Source organism: Syzygium oleosum, unplaced genomic scaffold (genome assembly GCF_021117445.2).
Source record: "Syzygium oleosum isolate NSW1041296 unplaced genomic scaffold, Sole_v2.1 Sole_v2.01, whole genome shotgun sequence".
NCBI lineage: Eukaryota > Viridiplantae > Streptophyta > Magnoliopsida > Myrtales > Myrtaceae > Syzygium > Syzygium oleosum.
Genome location: NW_026607485.1, coordinates 3,521,576 through 3,543,252, shown reverse-complemented (window position 1 = coordinate 3,543,252; position 21,677 = coordinate 3,521,576). Strand labels below are relative to the sequence as shown.

General features: G+C 41.5%; 1 protein-coding gene and 1 pseudogene across 1 annotated transcript; both read right to left on the bottom strand.

Annotated features, from left to right (window-relative positions):
• Nucleotides 1-7,814: 7,814 nt before the first annotated feature.
• LOC115694263 (DExH-box ATP-dependent RNA helicase DExH8-like) lies at nt 7,815-16,735 on the bottom strand (annotated as a pseudogene).
• A 2,785-nt stretch (nt 16,736-19,520) lies between these two features.
• LOC115663236 (heat stress transcription factor A-4a-like) lies at nt 19,521-21,677 on the bottom strand. Its single transcript, XM_030585252.2, has 2 exons — nt 20,914-21,677; nt 19,521-20,790 (listed from the first exon to the last, which is right to left on the bottom strand). The coding sequence occupies exons 1-2, from the start codon at nt 21,127-21,129 to the stop codon at nt 19,738-19,740; spliced, it is 1,269 nt and encodes a 422-aa protein (XP_030441112.2). The 5' UTR covers nt 21,130-21,677; the 3' UTR covers nt 19,521-19,737.

The window sequence follows — 21,677 nt, the reverse complement described above, 5'->3', positions numbered from 1 at the left end:
AACCTGAGCAGAAGTGCAAATGATGTAGGAGTATACTGATATATTCAGGTAAAATTTCATAAATGGAAAACGAAAAGGAAAGTAAAAAACCAGACTTCATTTGCTAAGAACACCTGAGCAGCTAGAGTGTGGAGAGAAGTCCAGGTGGCCCTCCCGAGTTCTCCTTTACTTGCAGGTGCAGCAGCTTGTACCTGAAAAAAATATTTAGTTAAAGTTTCAAACAGGCAATTAATCTTTGGATAGTATATAATGTCCATAATGTCCATAAGGGGGGAAGAAATAAAAATAATTGCACAAAGAAACCGGATAGTATATGAAAAGGGATAAGTATATAGCTCATTAATAAGAATAATCACTGGAAATTTTCGTATATGATCAAGAAATGAAGTTTGCTTTTTTCCTCTCCCCTGTTGTGCTTAATTATAGTATGAAGCTACACTTGCACTATGGCAGAAAAGTATGAGAGAGAAACTGGCATAGTACTAGTCATCAATCATATTTCAACATTCTTGAAATTCAATAAGGTTCACATGCCATAAGAACAGCACCATATGAAAGTTACAGCAGCAAATAGAGTTTTCCAATGGCAACTAGTTCTCGACGTACAATACAAATTTCTAGCAGAGGCTGAGGAAAAGAAGAGAATGGCCGAGGAAAGAATGTCTAGATCAACCACTGCTTGGTCAAATTTGAAGGCTCAATTCTTCTAAAACTTTAAGATTGCAATCAGGCCACGAAGCAATTGTTCACTTTTGAAGCATGACAGTTCAGAGAATTACAAGTAAATAATCGCAATTAGGCCCTATGCGAACGCCCAACAGATCATGTTACACTCTCAAATCCCACGATAGCAATTCAATCAACTGACAAAATAGGGGACGCATACAAAGCAATCACGACAGCATCAACCCCCGAATCAAACACTAAAAACAACCAAATTTTTCCCAAACTGACCGAGGGACAGCAACGAACGCCAAACTCCTGGGAGGAGGGGTGATCTCGACAACCTTGTAGGGGTGGCGACTATCTCTTTCACGATCTTTCTTCCCGCAGGAGATATGAAGGCCCTGCGCACGAGCAAAAACCCACCACGTAAAAAAGTCGGAAACTTTTCGAGACGTCAACCTCGTTCGCACGCACCCATTCCGTAAAAAATAAGGAATTCGAAATTCAACGAACAAAAAAAAAAGAGAAAAAACCTCCATGGAAATTAGGCTGAAATGCCAGCGGTCGAGGGGGAGGCCGAGCGGCCCCGCCGTGGGCGGCGGTTGAGCTCGCGGTCGCCCGGATCCGGGCGACGGCGAGCTCAACCGCCGGCCCCCGGGCGAGGCCACTGGCCTCCGAGCTTCGCCGTCGCCCGGATCCGGGCGACGGCGAGCTCGACCGCCGCCCACGGCGAGGCCGCTCGACCTCCCCTGCATCCGGGTGACGGCGAGCTCGACCGCGGCCCCGGGCGAGGCCGCTCAACTGGGAGGCCGAGCGGCCTCGCCCGGGCCGGCGGTCGAGCTCGCGGTCGCCCCGTATCCGGGCGACGACGAGCCTGACCGCCGCCCACGGCGAGACCAAAGCCGACCCCTCGATCACGGCGACTTCCAAATCCGTAAAAGAGAGAGATGAGAGGAGATTTGCGCACGATCGGAGCTTACGTGGAGCAGGAGCGAGCGGCCTTGGCTTCCTCTCGACGGCGACAAAAGAGAGTAGAGAGAGAGACGGGCAGAAGAGAGAGCTCGAAGGAGACGAGAGAGAGCTCGCAGAAGAGAGAGCTCGAAGGAGACGAGAGAGAGATGTGTCGAAGAAAAACGATTTCCTCGGGAATGAGTTCTCACTTTTGGTCCAGAAACGAAAAACCTGGTTTTTTCTGATTCTCATTTCTGGTCCAAAACGAGTTCCGGGACAAAAACTTGTCCCGGAAATAGAAAAATTAAATTGTGTTAACAAACGGGTTTCTGGTCCAAAACTGATTTCGGGAGCAAAAAACCAGTTCTGGATAGAACTAGAATAGTTATCATGCGGTACCCTAGAGTCCAATGAAAAAGACAGCATTTTCTTATTCTTTCTGAAACTGACGACATTCTCAAAGCATTTTCTTATTCTTTCTGGAATAGAAATTTCTCTAGTCAAAAGAATTGTAGGAATGGCTTTGTTTTATCCCAAAACAAAATGCCGACAGTATAGCTTGCTATCAAACGTGTATATGTTCGAAAGACAAGTTCCCTCAAACCCGTTGATGTCGCGAGACCCACCTATCAATTAGTATCCAACATCGAAGATATCGGGTCACCTAATGAGAAGTGTTTCTCCGTTTCTAACTGAATGAAAACAGGCTGCAAATAGACACGGCGCCAATAGGGGAGACACGGTACCCCGACTGTTTATTTCTCTTTCGAGTGGTTCGCCGTAGCAGGTGGACCCTCAAAATCCTCGATTGATAGTGACGATTATTGTTTTAACAGACATGTGAGCATGTCCAATATGCCCATGAAAAATAAGGCGGCTTTCCTTCTTCCAGGGGATTCCTTGGATTCTTGGTGTGGTTAACAAATGTTCCTCACCAAAGAATGGAATTTTCACTCCTACGAGCCTCCGTGGCCTGTCCGTTTGATATACGGGGACAAATGGCTCCAAGGATGTGTTCCTTAATTTTACGTGCCGGTGCCCACACGCCTCACACCCTCAATTGCCGAGGAATGTTTGTCTTGCCTCCTGACAAGCATATAACCTGTAGGTGTTTTACATCCTAGTGATCCTAAGATCCGAACGAGGACCAGGATGTAGCCTTTTAAGGTCTTGCTAAGGACCAATTGCTATTGCTTTTTATATTAGCATTAAAAATTATTTTTTTGGATATCTCAACACTTAAATCCATGGATTTTTTGTTTTTTTTTAAGAATCAAAATATTATCCATTTAGGAATTCGTAAGATAAGCTTTTTTGTAAATTTCTTTGATCTTGAACACCTCCTTAGCCTTATTACTGTGCTTGTAGAGGAGCTTAATTTAAATCTAAGAGGCCTCGTTGATCATTTATTAGTAGCAAAAGAAAAAAAAATTAAATCAGCTCAACCAATCTATGTAAACGTAGCTACAAAATTTTTGACTTGATAAAAATAGTTAAACAATTTATAACTTTCTTTTGACATTGATTTTTTAACTTTTACTATCATGACACACTTAAGCTTTTTGAGGGAACCATCAACTTCAATCAGTGTTTTGCTATTTTTATGGATCAATCCCTCTAAACTCAAATAATTAGAGAAGATTGAAATCCTGGTCATGTTGTTGCAGTTTTATGGGACCCAAAACATTCAGCTTCTTAGCAACCTGTTACAGTGGCTAAAAGAGAGCAAAGGGAAAATTCCATGCAAATTTAGCCAATAAATGGTTGTGTTGGAATTGGTTCCGTTGGAAATGAGTCGTAATCGTGTTGACTCATTTTCCCTATTTAACCCACATAGATCCACTCACTTTAGTACTAATACCTATTCAACCTGATCCACATATATCCACATGTATATCCAGAATATGTCATCCAATACATTCTTACTAGAAATGGCCTCGATTAGTTTTACTTGTGAATGTCCTTGATTACTCCATTGATGACTCATTTATATTCGGTGGTTTTGGAACACGAACACATGCAACATTAGATACATTAATGAAGGCATTAGAGGAAAAACACAAACATACGAAAGAAATACTCCTTGTAACAACATTATCAATTTAGTTCTAACATTCATTCGGGATTGACAAGTTGGCTCGCAGTCTGAACCATGAAAAACTTCAGTTGACAGAAGACTGACCCGGGTTCTTCCTTTATTGGGTCTAAATGAATGCCAAGGTTGGCTCTGTTTCTGCAACTCCCATCCTGTGATTTGGGCAACACTTTTGAGGGCATCCCCCACAGCTTCCGCCTCTTCTCCCGGCCGAACTTCTCCTCGTCCTCTTTCTCAATGACGAGGGTCTCGGCCGAATTTCTTTCTGACCTTTTATTTCATTGATCGGAAAAAGACAAAAGCTGATGGAGTTCATCCCATGACATCCTATTCTCCGATTCCCTCCCTCAAAGACTTCGTCTATTCTGGTTCGTGGTGTGAGAACACAATCACTCACCCCTTTTCTGGCGTGGAGTTAAAAAGACGAAGCATCTTCTTTCTGTCTGAAACTGACGACATTCTCAAAGCAGTTCTTATTCTTTCTGGAATAGAAATTCTCTAGTCAAAAGAAATGTAGGAATGGCTTTGATTTATCCCAAAACAAAAAATGCCGACAACATGGCTTGCTATCAAACAAATATACGTTTCGGAAGACAAGTTCCTCAAACCCGCTGATGTCGCGGGACCGACCTCACAATTAGCATCTAACATTGTAGACGTCGGGTCACCTAATGAGAAGTGTTTCTTCGTTTCTAACTAAATGGTAAACGACAGGTCGCAGATATACATGGCGCCGATTGGAGAGACAGTGTGCCCGACTGTTTATTTCTCTTTCGAGCGGTTCGCCGTAGCAGGCGGAAAATTCTCGATGGATGGTGACGATTATTGTTTTAACAGGCGTGAAAAGCATGTCCAAATGCCCAAGAAAAATAAGAAGGTTTTCCTCCTTTTTTTTTTTGCGATTGTTGCTTTTTATATTGGCATTAAAAGTTTATTTTTCTGTATATCTCAACACTTAAATCCATGGATTTTTTGTTTTTTTATAATCAAGATATTATTCATTTGTAAGTTTCTTTGAACTTGAACACCTTCTTAGTAGGGGTGATCGATTCTCGATCCGGTCCGGTCCCACCTAGGAACTGGGAATCGGACCACCTGATTATGGGACCGAACTGACCAGTTCGGCCTGGATCCTATGCGGTCAAATGGAACCGGTCAAAGAGGGAGGGGAGATATTCAATAATTAAGGTTGGGAATGGGCTTACCATCTACTCTGAAAGAACAATTAAGAATGCAAATGATACATTAACAACAAAGAAGAGAGATGATCCATATCAAATAACCTATCCATATCAACACACAATTTCTACTTCACAGATCGAAACAGCACCCCCGAATCACGCTATTAGAAACATCACCGAATCACACACTACTCAAGTCTCGACCCCATTTGATCGAGACACCAACAATCCAATCAACAGTTCGGTTGAAGGGAAAAAAATAATAGAGAATGATAAACCTCGAGCGCGTGAGAGAATCTTTTGCGGTGGCAAAAGTCTCTTATTATGCACTGGAGCTCTACGAATGGGACCTTGTTGCCCCTTTGGACCCAGCTATCGAGCACGGGAGCGACACTCTGGCCAGGGTTTCCGAGAAGACTGACCTAAATCAAGCAAATGAAAAACAGCAATAAATGAACCCAAGTTGAACATTCAAGTTCGCTGTAAACACATAAAAACCAATTAACCGAGGCTACATAAACACCTTCAAAGCAAGAGGGAGGCATCAAGCTCAAGTGGGAGGGAAAGAGCGAGGCATGAGAGCTAAGAGGCTAGAGGGGAATAGCGACGTGTGATAGCTGAGAGGCGAGAGGGAAAGAGCGTCGAAAGAGGCCGGAGAGGCAAGAGACGAGGGGCGATTAGGGTTTGCCTCTGGTGAGCTGCTAATTCAAGCGAGGTCGTGAATCGTGATTGTGAAAGAGAGCCGAGGCATGAGAGAGGGGAGGGAAAGAGGAGGCGTGACTCATGAGGGGCGAATAAGGAAACAGGAGACGTGAGACTTAAGCGATCAATTATTAGATTTACATTTAAGAAATAAAAAATAAATAAAAGATATTCAATTCGGTCCAGTCCAATTCCTCCTAGTTCGGTTCCCCCCAAAATTGAGAATTGGATTGAAAATCATCGATTCCAATTTTGTGAAAACGGGAACCGGACCGGCGCTCCTAGGAACTGCCCAAAACCAGCCGGTTCGGTCTGATTCAGGCTGTTCCTAGTTCGGTCCGATTTTGGCGGTTCCCAATTCGGTCGGTCCGTGCTGCTCACCCCTACTCCTTAGCCTTCTTTTTTTTTTTTGGTTCAAAACTCCTTAGCCTTCTTACTATGTAGAAGAGCTTAATTTTAAATTGAAGGATGCATATGGTAACATTTCTGTTCCTGAGAACAATTTCAGTAATAGTTTTTTCTATTTTTATTCCCTGGACGAGTTTCTAAGCAGAAAAACGCGTTTGATAATTGTACAAAAGATCTATTTCTGGAATAGAAAAACAACATAAATGCGTTTAGTACGACCTCAAAAATTTCTATTCCGAAATTTTTTTCATTTATTTATAAAAATGTCAATGAAGACTTAACAATTTATGCTTGGATAAAACTAAACTTTGTAAGGACTTAACTGATCAAGATATTCTAAGATGGCCTCAGAAAATCCAACATAATAGTTAGTCAAAGATTGATGGCTCGAAATGGCAGCAGAGAGTTCCACTGATTTATAATTCACAATATGATAAGGTTGACAGTAAATGTTTAGTTATTACATTAAACAGGTGTATAAACCTTTTTGAGCATTAGGGTGTAGGGTGTGGGGTTTATGGTTTAGGGTGTAGGGTGTAGTATTTAGGCTTTAGGGTGTTGGGTTTTAGGGTTTAAGTTTCGCTGAACTTGTTTCCCTAAAATGACCGTGTTTCTCTTTTTTTTCCGAGGAACAAAAAAGTAGATTTTTTTTAGTTATTGTTTTTGTTCCAAATCTTACTTTGTTTTTACTTCTTGTTTCTGTTCTAAATCTATTTCCCAGCCACTTATCTATGGCGAGGAATTGAAAAAGTAATTGACGTACACAAACAAATTTCTTTTTCTGTTCCAGGGAATAAAAATACAGAAAAACAGAGAAACAGAAATATTACCAAACAGGCCGGCCTCGTTGATAATTTTTTATTAGCTAAAGAAAATTTTTTGAATCAGCTCAACCAATCTATGTAAACGTAGCTACACTATATATCTCAATGATAAGTCAATTTGATTTCTTGCACATTATATTTTCAATAAATTTTTGACTTGATAAAATAGTCAAACAATTTATAAATTTCTTTTTGACATTGATTTTTGAACTTTTATTATCATGACACACGTCTTAGGACGCGTTTGGTAACGTTTCTGCTTCTGGGAACAATTTTTTTTCAGAAATAGTTTTTTCTATTTCTATTTCCTGGATGAGTTTCTGAGTAAAAGAATGTGTTTGGTAACTACACAAAATTTCTATTCTTGGAATAGAAAAAGAAAAGAAATGCGTTTGGTAACTGCACAAAATTTCTATTCCTAGAATAGAAAAAGAACATAAATGCGTTTGGTACAACCAAAAAAATTTCTATTCCCAATTTTTTTCATTCAAGTCTATATCTTTTATTTAACTATAAGTACAAGTTATAAGTGAAAAAAACCAATATAATCAAAAAATTAGTAGGTCACATAATACGTTTTTGCGGTTTGGTTTGGTTTCAAAAAAATTGAAACCAAATTAGACCACAGAAAATGGTTTTGTTCAATTTGTGAACCGGTTTTTCTCAAGAAAGTACTCAAACCACAGATTTAAACCTTTTATTGGCCCACTAGTTAGAATTATACAATTTTTCTGAGGCATTAATGTTATGATGCGAATGTGCTACTTTTTCTCTCAATTCGCTCCACATTTAGATTGTCCATGGCAGCTTCAATATCAAACATCTTCAACAAGACTCTCCTGAGCGTTGGGTTGATTTTGCTAAGGTCGAAAAATGGGTGAAACTCGAAGGACTGGATTGAAGAAGAGCTTCCAATGGCCCAGAAGACCTCGACATGTTTGCATTCCTCGAGTATTCTGAATCAACATACACACTTTGCAAAGAAGCAATGTCGCAACAGGTATTGTTCAACTACATACAATACAATAAACATCCTGTCATCTGTCCAACGTAACACAGCGATACCTAAGCACATTCACTGAAGAACCTCGCAGGAGGAATCCTTCGAAACTTCTTATGACCAATTAATGCCCTTTTGATCCCATACGCCACTGAAAGTTACTGAACATCGTGCAGGCATTTTCGAATCGCAGCTTGGAAATCATCGGACTAGACGTCTGTGGAAGGAGGGTACATGCGAAAAACATACGAGATGGGCTTGGATACCTCCATCAGTTTCTTGGTGGGTATAACATCCGACAGTTCCCCGAAGCTCTACTCGGCGAAAGGATATGACTGGGTGAGAAAGAAGAAGCTGCTCCTTCCCAGCTTCTCCACCTGGAACAATAATCACAAAGGTGTCAAAACAACACTGGGGACTTGTTTCTCCGTAATTTAATCCGTAAGGAAACAAACACCGAAAATGGATCTTCGGCTTTAAATTGAAGGACGGGTTCTGTGGTGATTTGACAGGAAATATCCAAGCGATCATAAAAATCAACGTGGAATTGTACAAACCTAAACCAAACCGGAGTTTGACTCGACGGAAAAGTTTAGGAAGTACTATCGAAACTAACTTCGACGGAATTTGACTCGAGGACGAAGCTTGAAAGAGCGGCGGCACTACGCCGGGATTTGACTCGACGACGAAGCACCGGGGATGAAGATTCATATCGGAGGACGACTCGGCGACGTGAATCTGAGCATTAGAACTACTCCTAAAGAATTAAAGCTTGTAAATTGCAGGAAAATAATGGCCTTGGCCAAATGTAAAGGTACGAGTGCAGGAAATGTAAAGATAAAAGAAAACAAACTGATAAAGAACGTGAGTTCTGTTGTTGATTCGGGGGGACTTTAAAATACAAGTTTGGGATATTTATAATCTCGTACAAGCATTTACAACTTTTAAATAAAAAGTAACTTCCTAACGGTGGTTATTATCTTCCTATTTTCTAGGCACTCTCCACGTTCAAATAACCACCCTTATCCATAAGCAGTTTTGTCGGTAAGTTGCTGATGCCAATCCTCTACTCACCCACTATCGGTAAGTTGCGAACTATCGGTAAGTTACCGATGCCAAAACTCCCGATGCCTATTTCCATGATTACCGACGCCAAAGCTCCCGATGCCTATTTCCATGATTTTTTACCACTTTTTGGTGTAAACAGATGCCCCCTTAAAAGAATTGAATGATTTACCAATCATTCGATTCTTTTAACTAATGGCCTTTAGGTGCCCCGTAACACTTCTGCTACTTGATAGAAGCTGAATCTGCCCCCTGGCATCGGTAACTTTTCTGCTACTTGACAAAAGCCGAATCCTCATATTTTGTCATTTGAAGAGCATACAAGTCGTTGACCATCCTGCCCCCTGATCCTTTCGCATCGGTTTTGAATTCACGAACATAGAAGGTGTAGAACTTGACTCAACATCATCTGTTGCTGCAATTTGTGGAGTCTCATTTGTTGGTTGGGCCAATTCTGTATCCTCCGTATAGAAGCCATTACGATCGAATTTTTGTCTCCAACTGTTTTCTCTGCTCATCGGTAATTACTTCGGGATGTTGACACCTCCTTCTTGTTACTTGTCCTACCAATTATGCAGATGATAACCCAGAACACCACCAGGATGGTCAGGATCAAGTTGAGTACGTACCTTCATATTTCCTCGAATCAGCCACATTAGTCCCACCAGGCGTGCCAATTTGTTTCTCCGTATAGAAGCCATTACGATCGAATTTTTGTCTCCAACTGTTTTCTCTGCTCATCGGTAATTACTTCGGGATGTTGACACCTCCTTCTTGTTACTTGTCCTACCAATTATGCAGATGATAACCCAGAACACCACCAGGATGGTCAGGATCAAGTTGAGTACGTACCTTCATATTTCCTCGAATCAGCCACATTAGTCCCACCGGGCGTGCCAATTTGTTTCTCCGTAATTTAATCCGTAAGGAAACAAACACCGAAAATGGATCTTCGGCTTTTAATTGAAGGACGGGTTCTGTGGTGATTTGACAGGAAATATCCAAGCGATCATAAAAATCAACGTGGAATTGTACAAACCTAAACCAAACCGGAGTTTGACTCGACGGAAAAGTTTAGGAAGTACTATCGAAACTAACTTCGACGGAATTTGACTCGAGGACGAAGCTTGAAAGAGCGGCGGCACTATGCCGGGATTTGACTCGACGACGAAGCACCGGGGATGAAGATTCATATCGGAGGACGACTCGGCGACGTGAATCTGAGCATTAGAACTACTCCTAAAGAATTAAAGCTTGTAAATTGCAGGAAAATAATGGCCTTGGCCAAATGTAAAGGTACGAGTGCAGGAAATGTAAAGATAAAAGAAAGACAAACTGATAAAGAACGTGAGTTCTGTTGTTGATTCGGGGGGGACTTTAAAATACAAGTTTGGGATATTTATAATCTCGTACAAGCATTTACAACTTTTAAATAAAAAGTAACTTCCTAACGGTGGTTATTATCTTCCTATTTTCTAGGCACTCTCCACGTTCAAATAACCACCCTTATCCATAAGCAGTTTTGTCGGTAAGTTGCTGATGCCAATCCTCTACTCACCCACTATCGGTAAGTTGCGAACTATCGGTAAGTTACCGATGCCAAAACTCCCGATGCCTATTTCCATGATTACCGACGCCAAAGCTCCCGATGCCTATTTCCATGATTTTTTACCACTTTTTGGTATAAACAGGACTAACGACGGATATCTACAAAAGATGTCTTGAACACGCTATTATGAACTTTAGCAAAAGAGTTTAAAGATGCTACTCAAAACCGAGCTGAAAGATTCATCTGTGTAACTACCAATTAGCAAAGATACACTGGAGAACAAACATAAAAATCTAGTTTACTGGCATGAATGGAAATTGCGAGCTCTCTACCAAGCATGATCAGTTGATCACCTATTCCTTACAAGATCCCATGAGCAAGCAAACGCAGCAATGACAAAAAATTGTTACCATCTTTCAGAAACGGTAATTACCTGCAGTTTTGAAAACCTAAGGTTATTCATAGTAAGAACAACCGGCACTTCACATAAAGTGTCAGCAAGTAGCCGAATTGCCAGATACTCGAAGAAATTCTTCATGAAACTTATCTGTCCCTCAAAAAAAAATTTATGTCCACAAACTTCAAAATCAGGAAACCACCAGACGCACACTTGACTCTCTGCAGATTTCCCTATGATGGTTTGGTATGGGTGATGGAGTCCCCACATAATCTTGACATGAGTCAATAACGGGTCAGATATGGAGGATTCCAGAAGACGTGAGGTGGCAACCATTCTAAAAGGATCATAACTCCAGGCAATGTTGGAGGTAAAATGGAAGGTGGTGTCATCCAAGATAAGAATATTCCCATCATCAGCAAAAGAAGGAAATAACCGAATAAGTAGTGCCGGTTCAGCATCACCATTTTCTGGGATGCATGAACTTAGCTTAGTGACTAATGAAAATGATGTGCCCAGATCATGAGAGAAGGAACATGAATCACCGTTCCGACAACCCTGCAAGTCCAATCACACAATCAATTAATGAATTACTTTCACTTTGCATGTGGGAATAAAGTAGCAGCAGACATGAAAACAAGACTTAAGAGCATATGAGGAGAGTGTGGCATGCCTTGGACATAATCAGCTACAGGTTCACGTACACGAGCAATTCCAATACCAGCTTTTTGAAACTCTTGCTTCAGACAAGGAGCGACCCGTTTAAGCTTAAAAGCCTCTAATGTTTTAGGAGGACTATATGCAAGCAATCCCAATACCAGCTTTTGGAACTCTTGCTTGGGACAAGGAGCGGCCAATTTAAGCTCAGAAGCCTCTAATATCTTGGGAGGACTATATACGCAAAATCCAGAAGTTTATTTGCTTCTATGACCTTTTCAACATCCATGAAGCATCAACAGAATTCTTTTTATAAGTGCCCTATCAAGGTTTGTTTAGCTTTGCAGTAACTTCTACTATAACCTTTAGTTCTGTAGCCTGTAGTTGTGTTATAGCTGTGGCTTCAAAATGAGCATAACAGAGCGCGTTCTAAAAGTGCTATAGACCTTCAAATATAAAGTAATTAATATGAACTCTCCAGATCAGAGCAACTTCTCCAGAAGCTGCTGAAGAATGAACACCATTGAAGGTTCTAACTGCACCAGCTTTTGAGTGCTTGCCAAGCATCTAAGAAGAATCGAAGCACTCTGAAAAAACTAAAGCAGGTGCCAACCAGTGCTCCTAGGCGCATGTTCCAAGGCAACTTTCAATATGAGGCCTTCAAATGACAGAACCATAAGATTGGAAATTCTTGAGAAAAAGAATAAATTGCCTCAAAAAATTCAAGAACATCAGGAGCTGGAGAAGGTGTTCGTGGTGGTCTTAATTTGATTAAATCAAATACATAACTAGATACGAAGAAACTTAGTGAAGCATATACCACTGAGCATGAACAACAAAGCAATGAAATCTGATATGCTGACAACTAAGCACGAGCAGATCAATTTACAATTATATATGGAGGGGTTCCATCGCCCTATGGATCAACACGGTCATTCCTTTAAAAATGGGGAAGAATCTCAAGTAAGCGTCATATGCATTCTGTGAACAGAGTCTTGTGAATTGCAGTATGCGCCCAGATCTGGGTGGGAGGGCCGCCCTCGCTGCCGTCGACCGAGGGCGGCCCGCGCCCAGTTCAGTGAGGGCGACCCTCGCTCGACGGCGGCGAGGGCGGCCCGCGCCCAGATCTGCGAGGGCGGTCCTCTCTCGACGGCATCCCTATTAGACCTGTTAAACGGGTGGATCGGGTCGGGTTTGGGTCGGGTCATAAATGGTCCGACTCAAATTGACCCATTAACCCGTTTATGACCTATTTATTCATAGTGTAAATATCTCGACCCATACCCGACCCATACCCGACCATACCCGACCCATACCCGACCCGACCCATATTGCTAAAACACTTTTATATTTAACATAATCTAGGAATACTTGTTTCTTATGATTTTTTTTTTAAATTATACTGCTAAAACATTTTATGCAATACAAAGCTAGTGAAAAAATTTTATAATTTTTTTTAAAATTCAGGTTCTGTTTGTTTTACGAAAAATGCGACATTTCTAGAAAAAATTTTCCATAAAGTCATTATCCAAGAAAATAAAAAAATTTTAATATTTTTTATTTTTTAAATCGAATTTTTAATTATTTTTATTTTTATTTTTTCTTTTTCTTTTTCCTTTATTTTTGGCCGATTGCCGGCCGCCGTGGCCGGCGACCGACCACAGGCGAGGACGAGCTCGCCGGAGGCCGACGAAGCTCGTTCTCGCCGATCTGGCGAGGCCGAGGCCTCGCCGGCCTCAGGCGAGGCTCCAGCCTCGCCGATCTGGCGAGACTCGAGCTCGCCGGCCTCGGGCGAGCTCGACCTCGACGGATCTGGCGAGGTGGAGCCTCGCCCGAGGCCGGCGAGCTCGAGTCTCGCCAGGTCGGCAAGGCTGGAGCCTCGCCGGGATCAGGCGAGCCTCGAGGTCGCCGGAATCGGGCGAGCTCGAGGCTCGCCAGATCGGCGAGGTTCGAGCCTCGCCCGAGGCCGGCGACCTCGAGCTTCGCCGGCCTCCGGCGAGGTCGTCCCGTCCCGGTGGCCGGTCGCGGTGGCAGACCACCGGCCGGAATAAAAAAAAAAAGAAAAAGAAAGAAGAGAAAAGAAAAAATAAAAAATAAAAGAAAAAGAGAAAAAAAAAATAATTAAATTTCGATTTTTTTTAAACATTTTTATAAAGAGGGAGAGAGTGTGTGGATAGGTCTAGTAGGTGGGTTGGACATGGGTTCCAAACTCAACCCATTTAGACACATTTATCTTTAAGCTTTAAAATTTAAAACCCATTTAAGGTTGACTCTTTAAAATTAAAGTGACCCATATATGACCCATTTATTTTTAAATGGGTCATATATGGGTTTAAGACCCATTTTGACACCTCTAATCCCTATAGAATCGCCACACTATCAAACAAAGACGAGAACAGAAAGGCGTACCGGCGACTTTCGACTGGCCGGGGCTTCACTGCGAGTGACGGGGGCGGTGGCCGGTGCTTTGAGACGGTCTGTAGAGGACGGAAGATGGAGGAGGAGCTGAACCCGCGGCTTGAAAGGGAAGAAGACGGTCTGCAGACGACAGTCCTCAATTTCTCTACGTTTTTACCTTTCTATTTCTGTTTTTATTTCTGGGAACAAAGAAGTAGATTTTTTCTACTTCTCATTTCTGTTCCAAATTTATTTCTTGACCACTTTTCTATTCCGAGAAATAGAAAAATTAAGTGACATTACCAAACGGATTTCTGTTCTTTTTTTGTTCCGGGGAACAAAAGAACAGAAAAATAGATAAGTAGAAACGTTATCAAACGCGCCCCTTAGTGTCCGTCCATTTCGTGAAAATATTTCTAGTGAAAAACATTTACCATAATTTCCTATGTATGGGTCCCTTAGAAAAATGAGTCAACAAGAAATCTTTTCATAGTCAATGAAAAACCTACGTGTAGATTCAGGAAAATGATTTTTCTAAAAATAATTGGAAATCATTATCTAAAATATGACTAGACTCCGGCGCTTGAATTACCCTAACTTTTCCCTGGAGATAACTCTTGATTATCCTGTGAAAAATGAATCACTATTTTCTTTCACTGAGCGATGCTTGGTCTTAAGACAGGGTGGCCATCTTTACATAGCATTTCTTATTCTTTCCGTAATAGAAATTCTCTAGTCAAAAGAATTGTAGGTGTCACACCCCAAATCCTATAGGAATAGAGGTAGTGACACAACCGTCCTTCCTCTCGAAAGACATAGCCTCAAACCCTACCAAAAAATAATCAGATCCCAAAAGTCCACATCAAAAGCATTCTCGAACTATTGGTCACTAACCATAAACCTAAAAAACATGAAAGATGAAACGAATGAGCTACCACGGCCCAATGAGTAATACGTTTCTTTCAAACGGATTGAACAATCACTATGTATCATTACAAAACGATATCAATCTCATCATCTCAAATTCAATATATGATATACGTAAAATATCGAAAATGTACGATAACTTTCCAACAAAACTCTATACGTACAAGATTAGTCATCAAAACCTACTCAATAATAACAAATAATAATCAATGGTCTATTCTATTGATTAATCTCATCAATCACACGTCGATGGTCCATTCTATCGACTAATCTTATGGTCATCATCGAACTATGGTCACGTTTAACGCTGTGACAAAGGCAACTAAGTTTACCCCCCTTGTTTAGGTCTATCACCTATATCAACCGGTGGTTCGGCCCAAAAGAACATTTTAACAGTATGCATACTCTCCCCTCAATGGGTTCTTATCATAGTGATGTGAGCAGTATCGACCAATAACTTTCTCCAACAATCCACAATCAACACCAAAAAGCCATTTCATAAACCGATTTTATGACCCAAATCACATAAACTTTCACAATTCTATTTATCAATTAAAATGCTTTTATAATCAATACGAACTACTTTTGGAAATTCCTTTCACTAAACATTTAACCAAAGCATTCACAATTGGTCATTTTATATCACTTCATAAAATATTCTCAATCTCTTTTCAATCGACTAAAAAGATAGTAAAAGTTTGATCCAATTTATGTAAGAAACATGCTCTTGATAACTCATACTATATTAAAACTCTACCATTTTCAAGACATGAGTTTGTAAATTCATGGAAGAAATAGTACCACTCACCTGTGAAAGCCGAAAACCAATATACGATGGTTAATCGAGCCGATGCACTCGAATTTCTATCAATTAATTGAAAAGCGATGTTAAAATCTGAGTAAAACACTACTCCAACAAGCAACTCGACTAAACCACGCTCAACCGTCAACGAATTGACTCCTAAGCACTAACTAGAAAGCTCGTTTATAACAAACGTTCGTCTTTCTCCGTTACGCATATTATCTATTACGCGTAACTCGTACGTGAAACTTCGGAATTTCATTCCAAACAAACCAAACTTCAAAATCGAGTTTCGTCAAGCGCCACCGCTCCGCGATGCACTAGGCTACCATTTCCACAAGAATCGCAGCTCAAAAACTCCTCAATCAAACCGCGTAGTTCAAAATCTACACGACTCCCATTTTAAGACCTAACTTCCAAAATTACTCCGATCAGACGAATAATCGATTCGAATACTTATCCGACATTGCAATACGCAGTTGATTCGGCTTGCTGGGGTGTCCGGATCACGAAATTTCTCTCTCCTCTCTTCCTTCCCTCTTTCCTTCTTCGCGGTCGCCCGTCTTCTTCTTTCTACGTTTATTCCACCGCTTCAGGTCTTCTTTTCCTTCTTCACGTATCCAACGCACAATTATGTTTGATAAGGAAGGAAAATGGGCTGGGCTTTGAAACATGGGCTGGGCTGACCCATATATTACGGTAGTAATGGCTTTGATGTATCTCAAAACAAACGCAGACAATATGGCTTGCCATCTAACAAATATATGCTTGGAAGAGAAGTCCCCCAAACCCAAAGCTAACAATTAATATCTAACCTTGTTGATTTTAAAAGCAATTAGCAACTAGTTTGATACAAAGCGTGTAAGTTCATCCTGCCGTAACTCTGCTCTCTTTACACTTTAGGACAGGATTTTCTTACTCTCCAGGCAGCAACCGTCTCCTGACTAACATTTCCTACTGTCCGTAAAGCAGACATTGGCTGCTATCTGTTGACCTGCATTCTAATGCAGGATTTGCCAAAATCTGCAATTGCCTGGGGTTTACCCAAGTGAAACAACAAAAGCTCCATGTGCTCAGCTGGCAACCCACAGTGACCATGATTGCATCCATCCATGTATCCTAATCCAGGCAAGAATTTCGCCCCTCTATCGTTTTAGAGAAACTTATTCGGGATAGTCATTATTAATTGCGATTCATTATTTTTTGTTTCTAATAACAACCATATCCAGTCACGGGTATTGTTCAGATTAAGCTAATTTCCAAATCTATTTATTTTTGGGTTAATACCACGAAAAATCCCGAACCGGTACATCTGTGACAAATTTAATCCAAATTAATTTTTTTATCACCAAAAATCCCAAATTTGTACACCTGTGACAAATGTATCAGTTTTGGGTTTTACCCATTGTTTGTCAAAAGTGTATCGGTTTGTGATTTTTATGGTATTAATACAATTTAACGGAAACTAACGGAGGGTAAATTTGTCACAAATGTATAGTTTGGGGTTTTTGACGGTCAAAAAATTAGTTTATGGTAAATTTGTCACAGATGTACCATTTTTGGGTTTTTCATAATATTAACCCTTCATTTTTTACCAAAATCGGGGATGTAAGCTAGAGGTTACTCAAAGTCAACTTGATTCTTCTCGAATTTGACTAAGAAACACATTTCGAGTTCTAAAATATTTTACTCGAGTAGCTCAAAATCCAATAAAAATAATTGATTTTTACATATCATAATTACATATACGGATTGATGAATTCAATGAAGAGCAAAAGATATATACAGATTGATGAATTCAATGAAGAGCCAAAGAGTACCGTTTTTCGATTTTACCGTATTCGAGATTTTGGGTTCAAGCTCAAGAGATCGAATTCAGACCATAATTTACTGGGTAGTAGAGTCGAGCCAAACTGAGCTTAAGGACAAGCTTTTAGGAAGATCAATCATGTTAAGATCAAGCTCGAGTTGAATATTAAGCTTCGCATAAGCGAATCGAGTTGAGTCGAGTCGAGTATCAACTCAACTTGGCTTGATTACACTTACACCCCTGCCATAAGGACGAAATTTTCAGACAGCGCGTTTGAACATATTTAACCATTCTGACCCCCCGAACAAAAACTCACGTCATTCACAGAGCAAAGTCCTTGCACGAGTCAAATCTCGTGCTCGACTCGAATGCATTTTCATTTCGAATCAATAGCATCATCGTTTCGAAGGTTCGCTATGGTGAGCACGACCCAATCAACACCAGACCTAAGAGTTCAAGCACCAAAGATGATGCTAAGCAAAATATCCAGAATGACATACATTAGAGTCAGTTAAATACCATATGCTACGGTTGAGCAAAATTCTGAAGACTTTGCCACGAGCTGCCACATATACAGTACAATCAGGAGAGCTCGGCGGCCACGCTCCACTAGGTCCTGAAGCAACCCGCTCGTTGCGAAGCTCATACAAGACATGTCTTCATCATAATGTGAGAAGTTGCAGAAGCGGATCTCAACAGAAGCAACAGGATTGCGTTTGGCCTCCTTTTTAGTGGCGCACCCACTTCATCGCAGCGCCTCTCCAGAGTTCCAAGAAACGTGCAAAGTGTAAATGCAGCAAAAGGGTTAGGAGTGATGGGACCAAGAAGTCAAACATAGATAAAGCACATTAACGCCAAAAACAATCTGCAAAAGTCAAACCACTGGTTGTGCCTCAACTTTTTCTCTCCAATTGGGAGCGGTGTAAAGTTTGGCAGTCTACACTGAAAGATAAAACAAAAACTGAAAGTGAGGTGATAGGGACACCACCACTATAGTTGGATAAGTTCCATTAGAAAAGAAGGAAAAAGGGTTGACTAATCACTGGGAAAACGAAAAGGATGGATTAACAATATTGAGTAGGACATGATAGAAGAGATATCAGATGAAAGTTCCCAATCCTTCCTCTTTCCTCCACTAAAACAAACCAAACAACATGAGCTGAAAATCACCCCCTTCAATTCCCTTCCTTTTTCTCCGAATCTCTCCAACCAAAGGGCTGTGTACTTGAATAACATGATTGAAGACTGCTACCCCGGAATCTTCACACAGCCAACAAGAACCTCAATCATGAACTCGTCCTTCGGCCGATCATGCTTCAGTGTTCTGCATTTTCTAACCATGTGCTGCAGAAATGTTATGAAAAAGCATCGCAAAGCAACGACACGGATTATAGAGGAAACTTCAAGACTATTCTCTGCGCGAGTGTAGGCACACATGCATCACTCATGACCCACACTGCAGATCCGCACACACCCGCCCACCCCCGCGCAAAGAGAGAGAGAGAGAGAGAGTGTGTGTGTGTGGGGGGGCGAGGGGGGGGTGGTGGCTGCTAACACAATCATGATCTGAATTTCTTGATGAAATACAGGCAATGCATGTCTGCATTTCAGCATTGGACTAATCACATATTGGCATAAAATCTACCCCAGACCAGCAACCAAAAGGAGGAAAAAAATGGAGCGAGAAGGTTCCTTCTATTTCTCACTCTTTCCTTATGTTCAATTCCCTCCTGTTTAGCTATTCTTCGGCAGGATAAGGAACATCATATTGGATAGGCAAACATAATCTCTCAGCTTATTCGAGTCAAAGACCAAGCTTACTCGTGTCAAAAACCATATGGCGATGTCCAGCGGAGTAATGATAACATAAAGGCAGCAATGAAACTACAGGAGCCTGATCTGCAGAGCCCTTGATACAATCTACAGCTGAAAGAGTGTTCACCTTTTACTTAAGATTCATATGCAAAGTAAGCACCTGTATGGGGCGGAATATTATTTGCAATAAAGCAAACACATGAGAAATCATGGGTAACTCCTCAAAAGATGCATGATGAAAGTCAGTACCACTGTCATGTAACACTGTATGGGATATCACAACCCTCATATAACTATGTTAACTGGAACAATACAAAATGCTACAAAACTCGATGGACAAATAATCAAGAGAGATCTCATCAACGTTATTGCAGCAAACCAGCCACCCTAAGCATGTATTACCTATTTATTGGAAGACCCAACATACCATACCTATTATATTACAATGCCCACGCCGAGCCATCAAAATCCCAAAATACGATCGACCAACATCAAGTGCTTTCTGCTGGGGTAAGATGCCCCAATTGTTCTGCTGGGTTATTTACATTCTTCGTACTCCACCAAAACCTGACGTGATCAGCAGGTTTGCTCTCATTCCTTCTACCATCAGTATCCTTTCTTTCTGACTGAACTTCCTGAACGTCGGAGGAACCGGGATTCTCCGTCAAGAATTGCTCCCAGAAGACATCATTAGCACCTGCCGGCACATTAGGAGCTGCAGCTGCTGCTTGTTCTTTGGAGGAAACTGGCTCAGAGGCAACAGTCGAAGCTGGCTCGGAAGTGGTACCCATGGCAGGCTCAAAAACAGTAGCAGTAGCGGGCTCAGAATTCATGTCAATTGTGGGCGATCTAGGCCGTGCATCAATATTAAACTGAATGCAGGATATAGCAGGGCTATCAGCACAACTAGTAGTCTCATCAAAGTCTACGGTTGAGTTGTGCTGCATAATGTTTTCACAATCATGCGCAATGTGTTCCCAGATTGTGAGCGATGATTCCAATTGATCATATAAATCCAGTATCGATGGTAAGGATGAAGCTCCATCAATGTTTTCTCTCATCAAAGTTCGGGGAGACCCAGCATACTTGTCTTCACCATGTCCGTCATCATGAAAGTAACCAATTCGAGGAAATCTCCTCTTCTTATCATTGAACCCCGACTCGATCAACAAATTCAAGGCAAGACCAGGTTTCTGCAGAACATTACCTAAGTTAGACAGCATATTCTTCTGTCGTTCTTCCATTTTCAAAAACCGCTCCTTCAAATTCTGCATCTGCAGTTCAAAGCCCTTCCTCTCTTCTTCATGCATCTGTAGTTCCATCTGAAGTGATTCCTTGTCGCTTTTAAGCCCTTCTACCTCTTCCTTCAGGCTTTGTCTCTCTGCTTCAGTTAAAGGAGAAGAACTTCCCTGATTTTGGAGATTCTGAAGGGAATGGCTGTGGACTGGTTTCCGCCGATGGATGTTCTTCAGAAGATGCGGCTGACCTCTTATAAATTCCTCGTTCGCAAATTCCCATCGTTCTGGGTCAATCTTCCTAAAACCCTGTCCAAAGGTGAAATGCACATTTATTGCAAGTTATGCGAATGCATGATCACTTCCTAGAAAGCCAAATCATATCGGAAGACGAGAGCAAGCAGAAACGTAAGTAGAAAGGTCTCAGCTTACATATGTGTTCAGCTGTCTAATAAAGCTGGAAAAATTGTTGTGCTTGAAGTATCTCGGCAGCAAATCCCGTGCGAACTCCGGTGGATTCCACACAATGAAGCTCTTGCTGGTTTGACTCCACGAAACCACCGGGTCAGAGGAGGGGTCATCGACCATCTCGTACGTCTTCATCAGGAAAGGTGGCAGCGAATTCGAGCCGCTCGGCGATTCGTCCATTTCAAATTTCGCCACCACTCTCAAGATCAGAACTACCCAACAATTCAAGCTTCCAAACAAAAACCCACCTTCTGCTCTTCCACCGAAACTCTCAGTCACACCGTCTTGCACAAGAACCCAAACCCAGATAACGAATCTGCACCCGGGAATCTCTAATTTAACTTTCAATCGAAAAACCCCCAGATACACACAACTACAGCACACCACACCACCCCCTCAAGCAAAACAACATGAAATGCTCAAATTCCCAAACAACCCAAAGCCTCAATGAATCAGCCTGAAGGGAGCCCCAAACATTGCCCACTTCGAACAAACTCCACACCCCTCTTAAAATACCAGAACCCTCCACCAAAATCGCAAGAGAATTGAGCCGAAGATGCCACGCGCGAAGCCCCAAGATTCAATGAAAGTGAAACCCTTCTCGAAGCACACGCAATTACGTCAAGATTGGATCAGACTTTTACAAGAACATCCAGAATCCTCCCCCTCCCATTCGAAGCTTTCAGAAGGAGCACCCCCACCTTCTTTCGCGAAACCCACAAGAAACT

Bases quoted from the DNA above. Each gene is read 5' to 3' on its own strand.
- LOC115663236 (XM_030585252.2), bottom strand. From the start codon at position 21,129: ATGGACGAATCGCCGAGCGGCTCGAATTCGCTGCCACCTTTCCTGATG. The intron at 20,791-20,913 runs GTAAGCTGAGAC...ACCTTTGGACAG, and splicing joins TTAGACAGCTGAACACATAT to GGTTTTAGGAAGATTGACCC.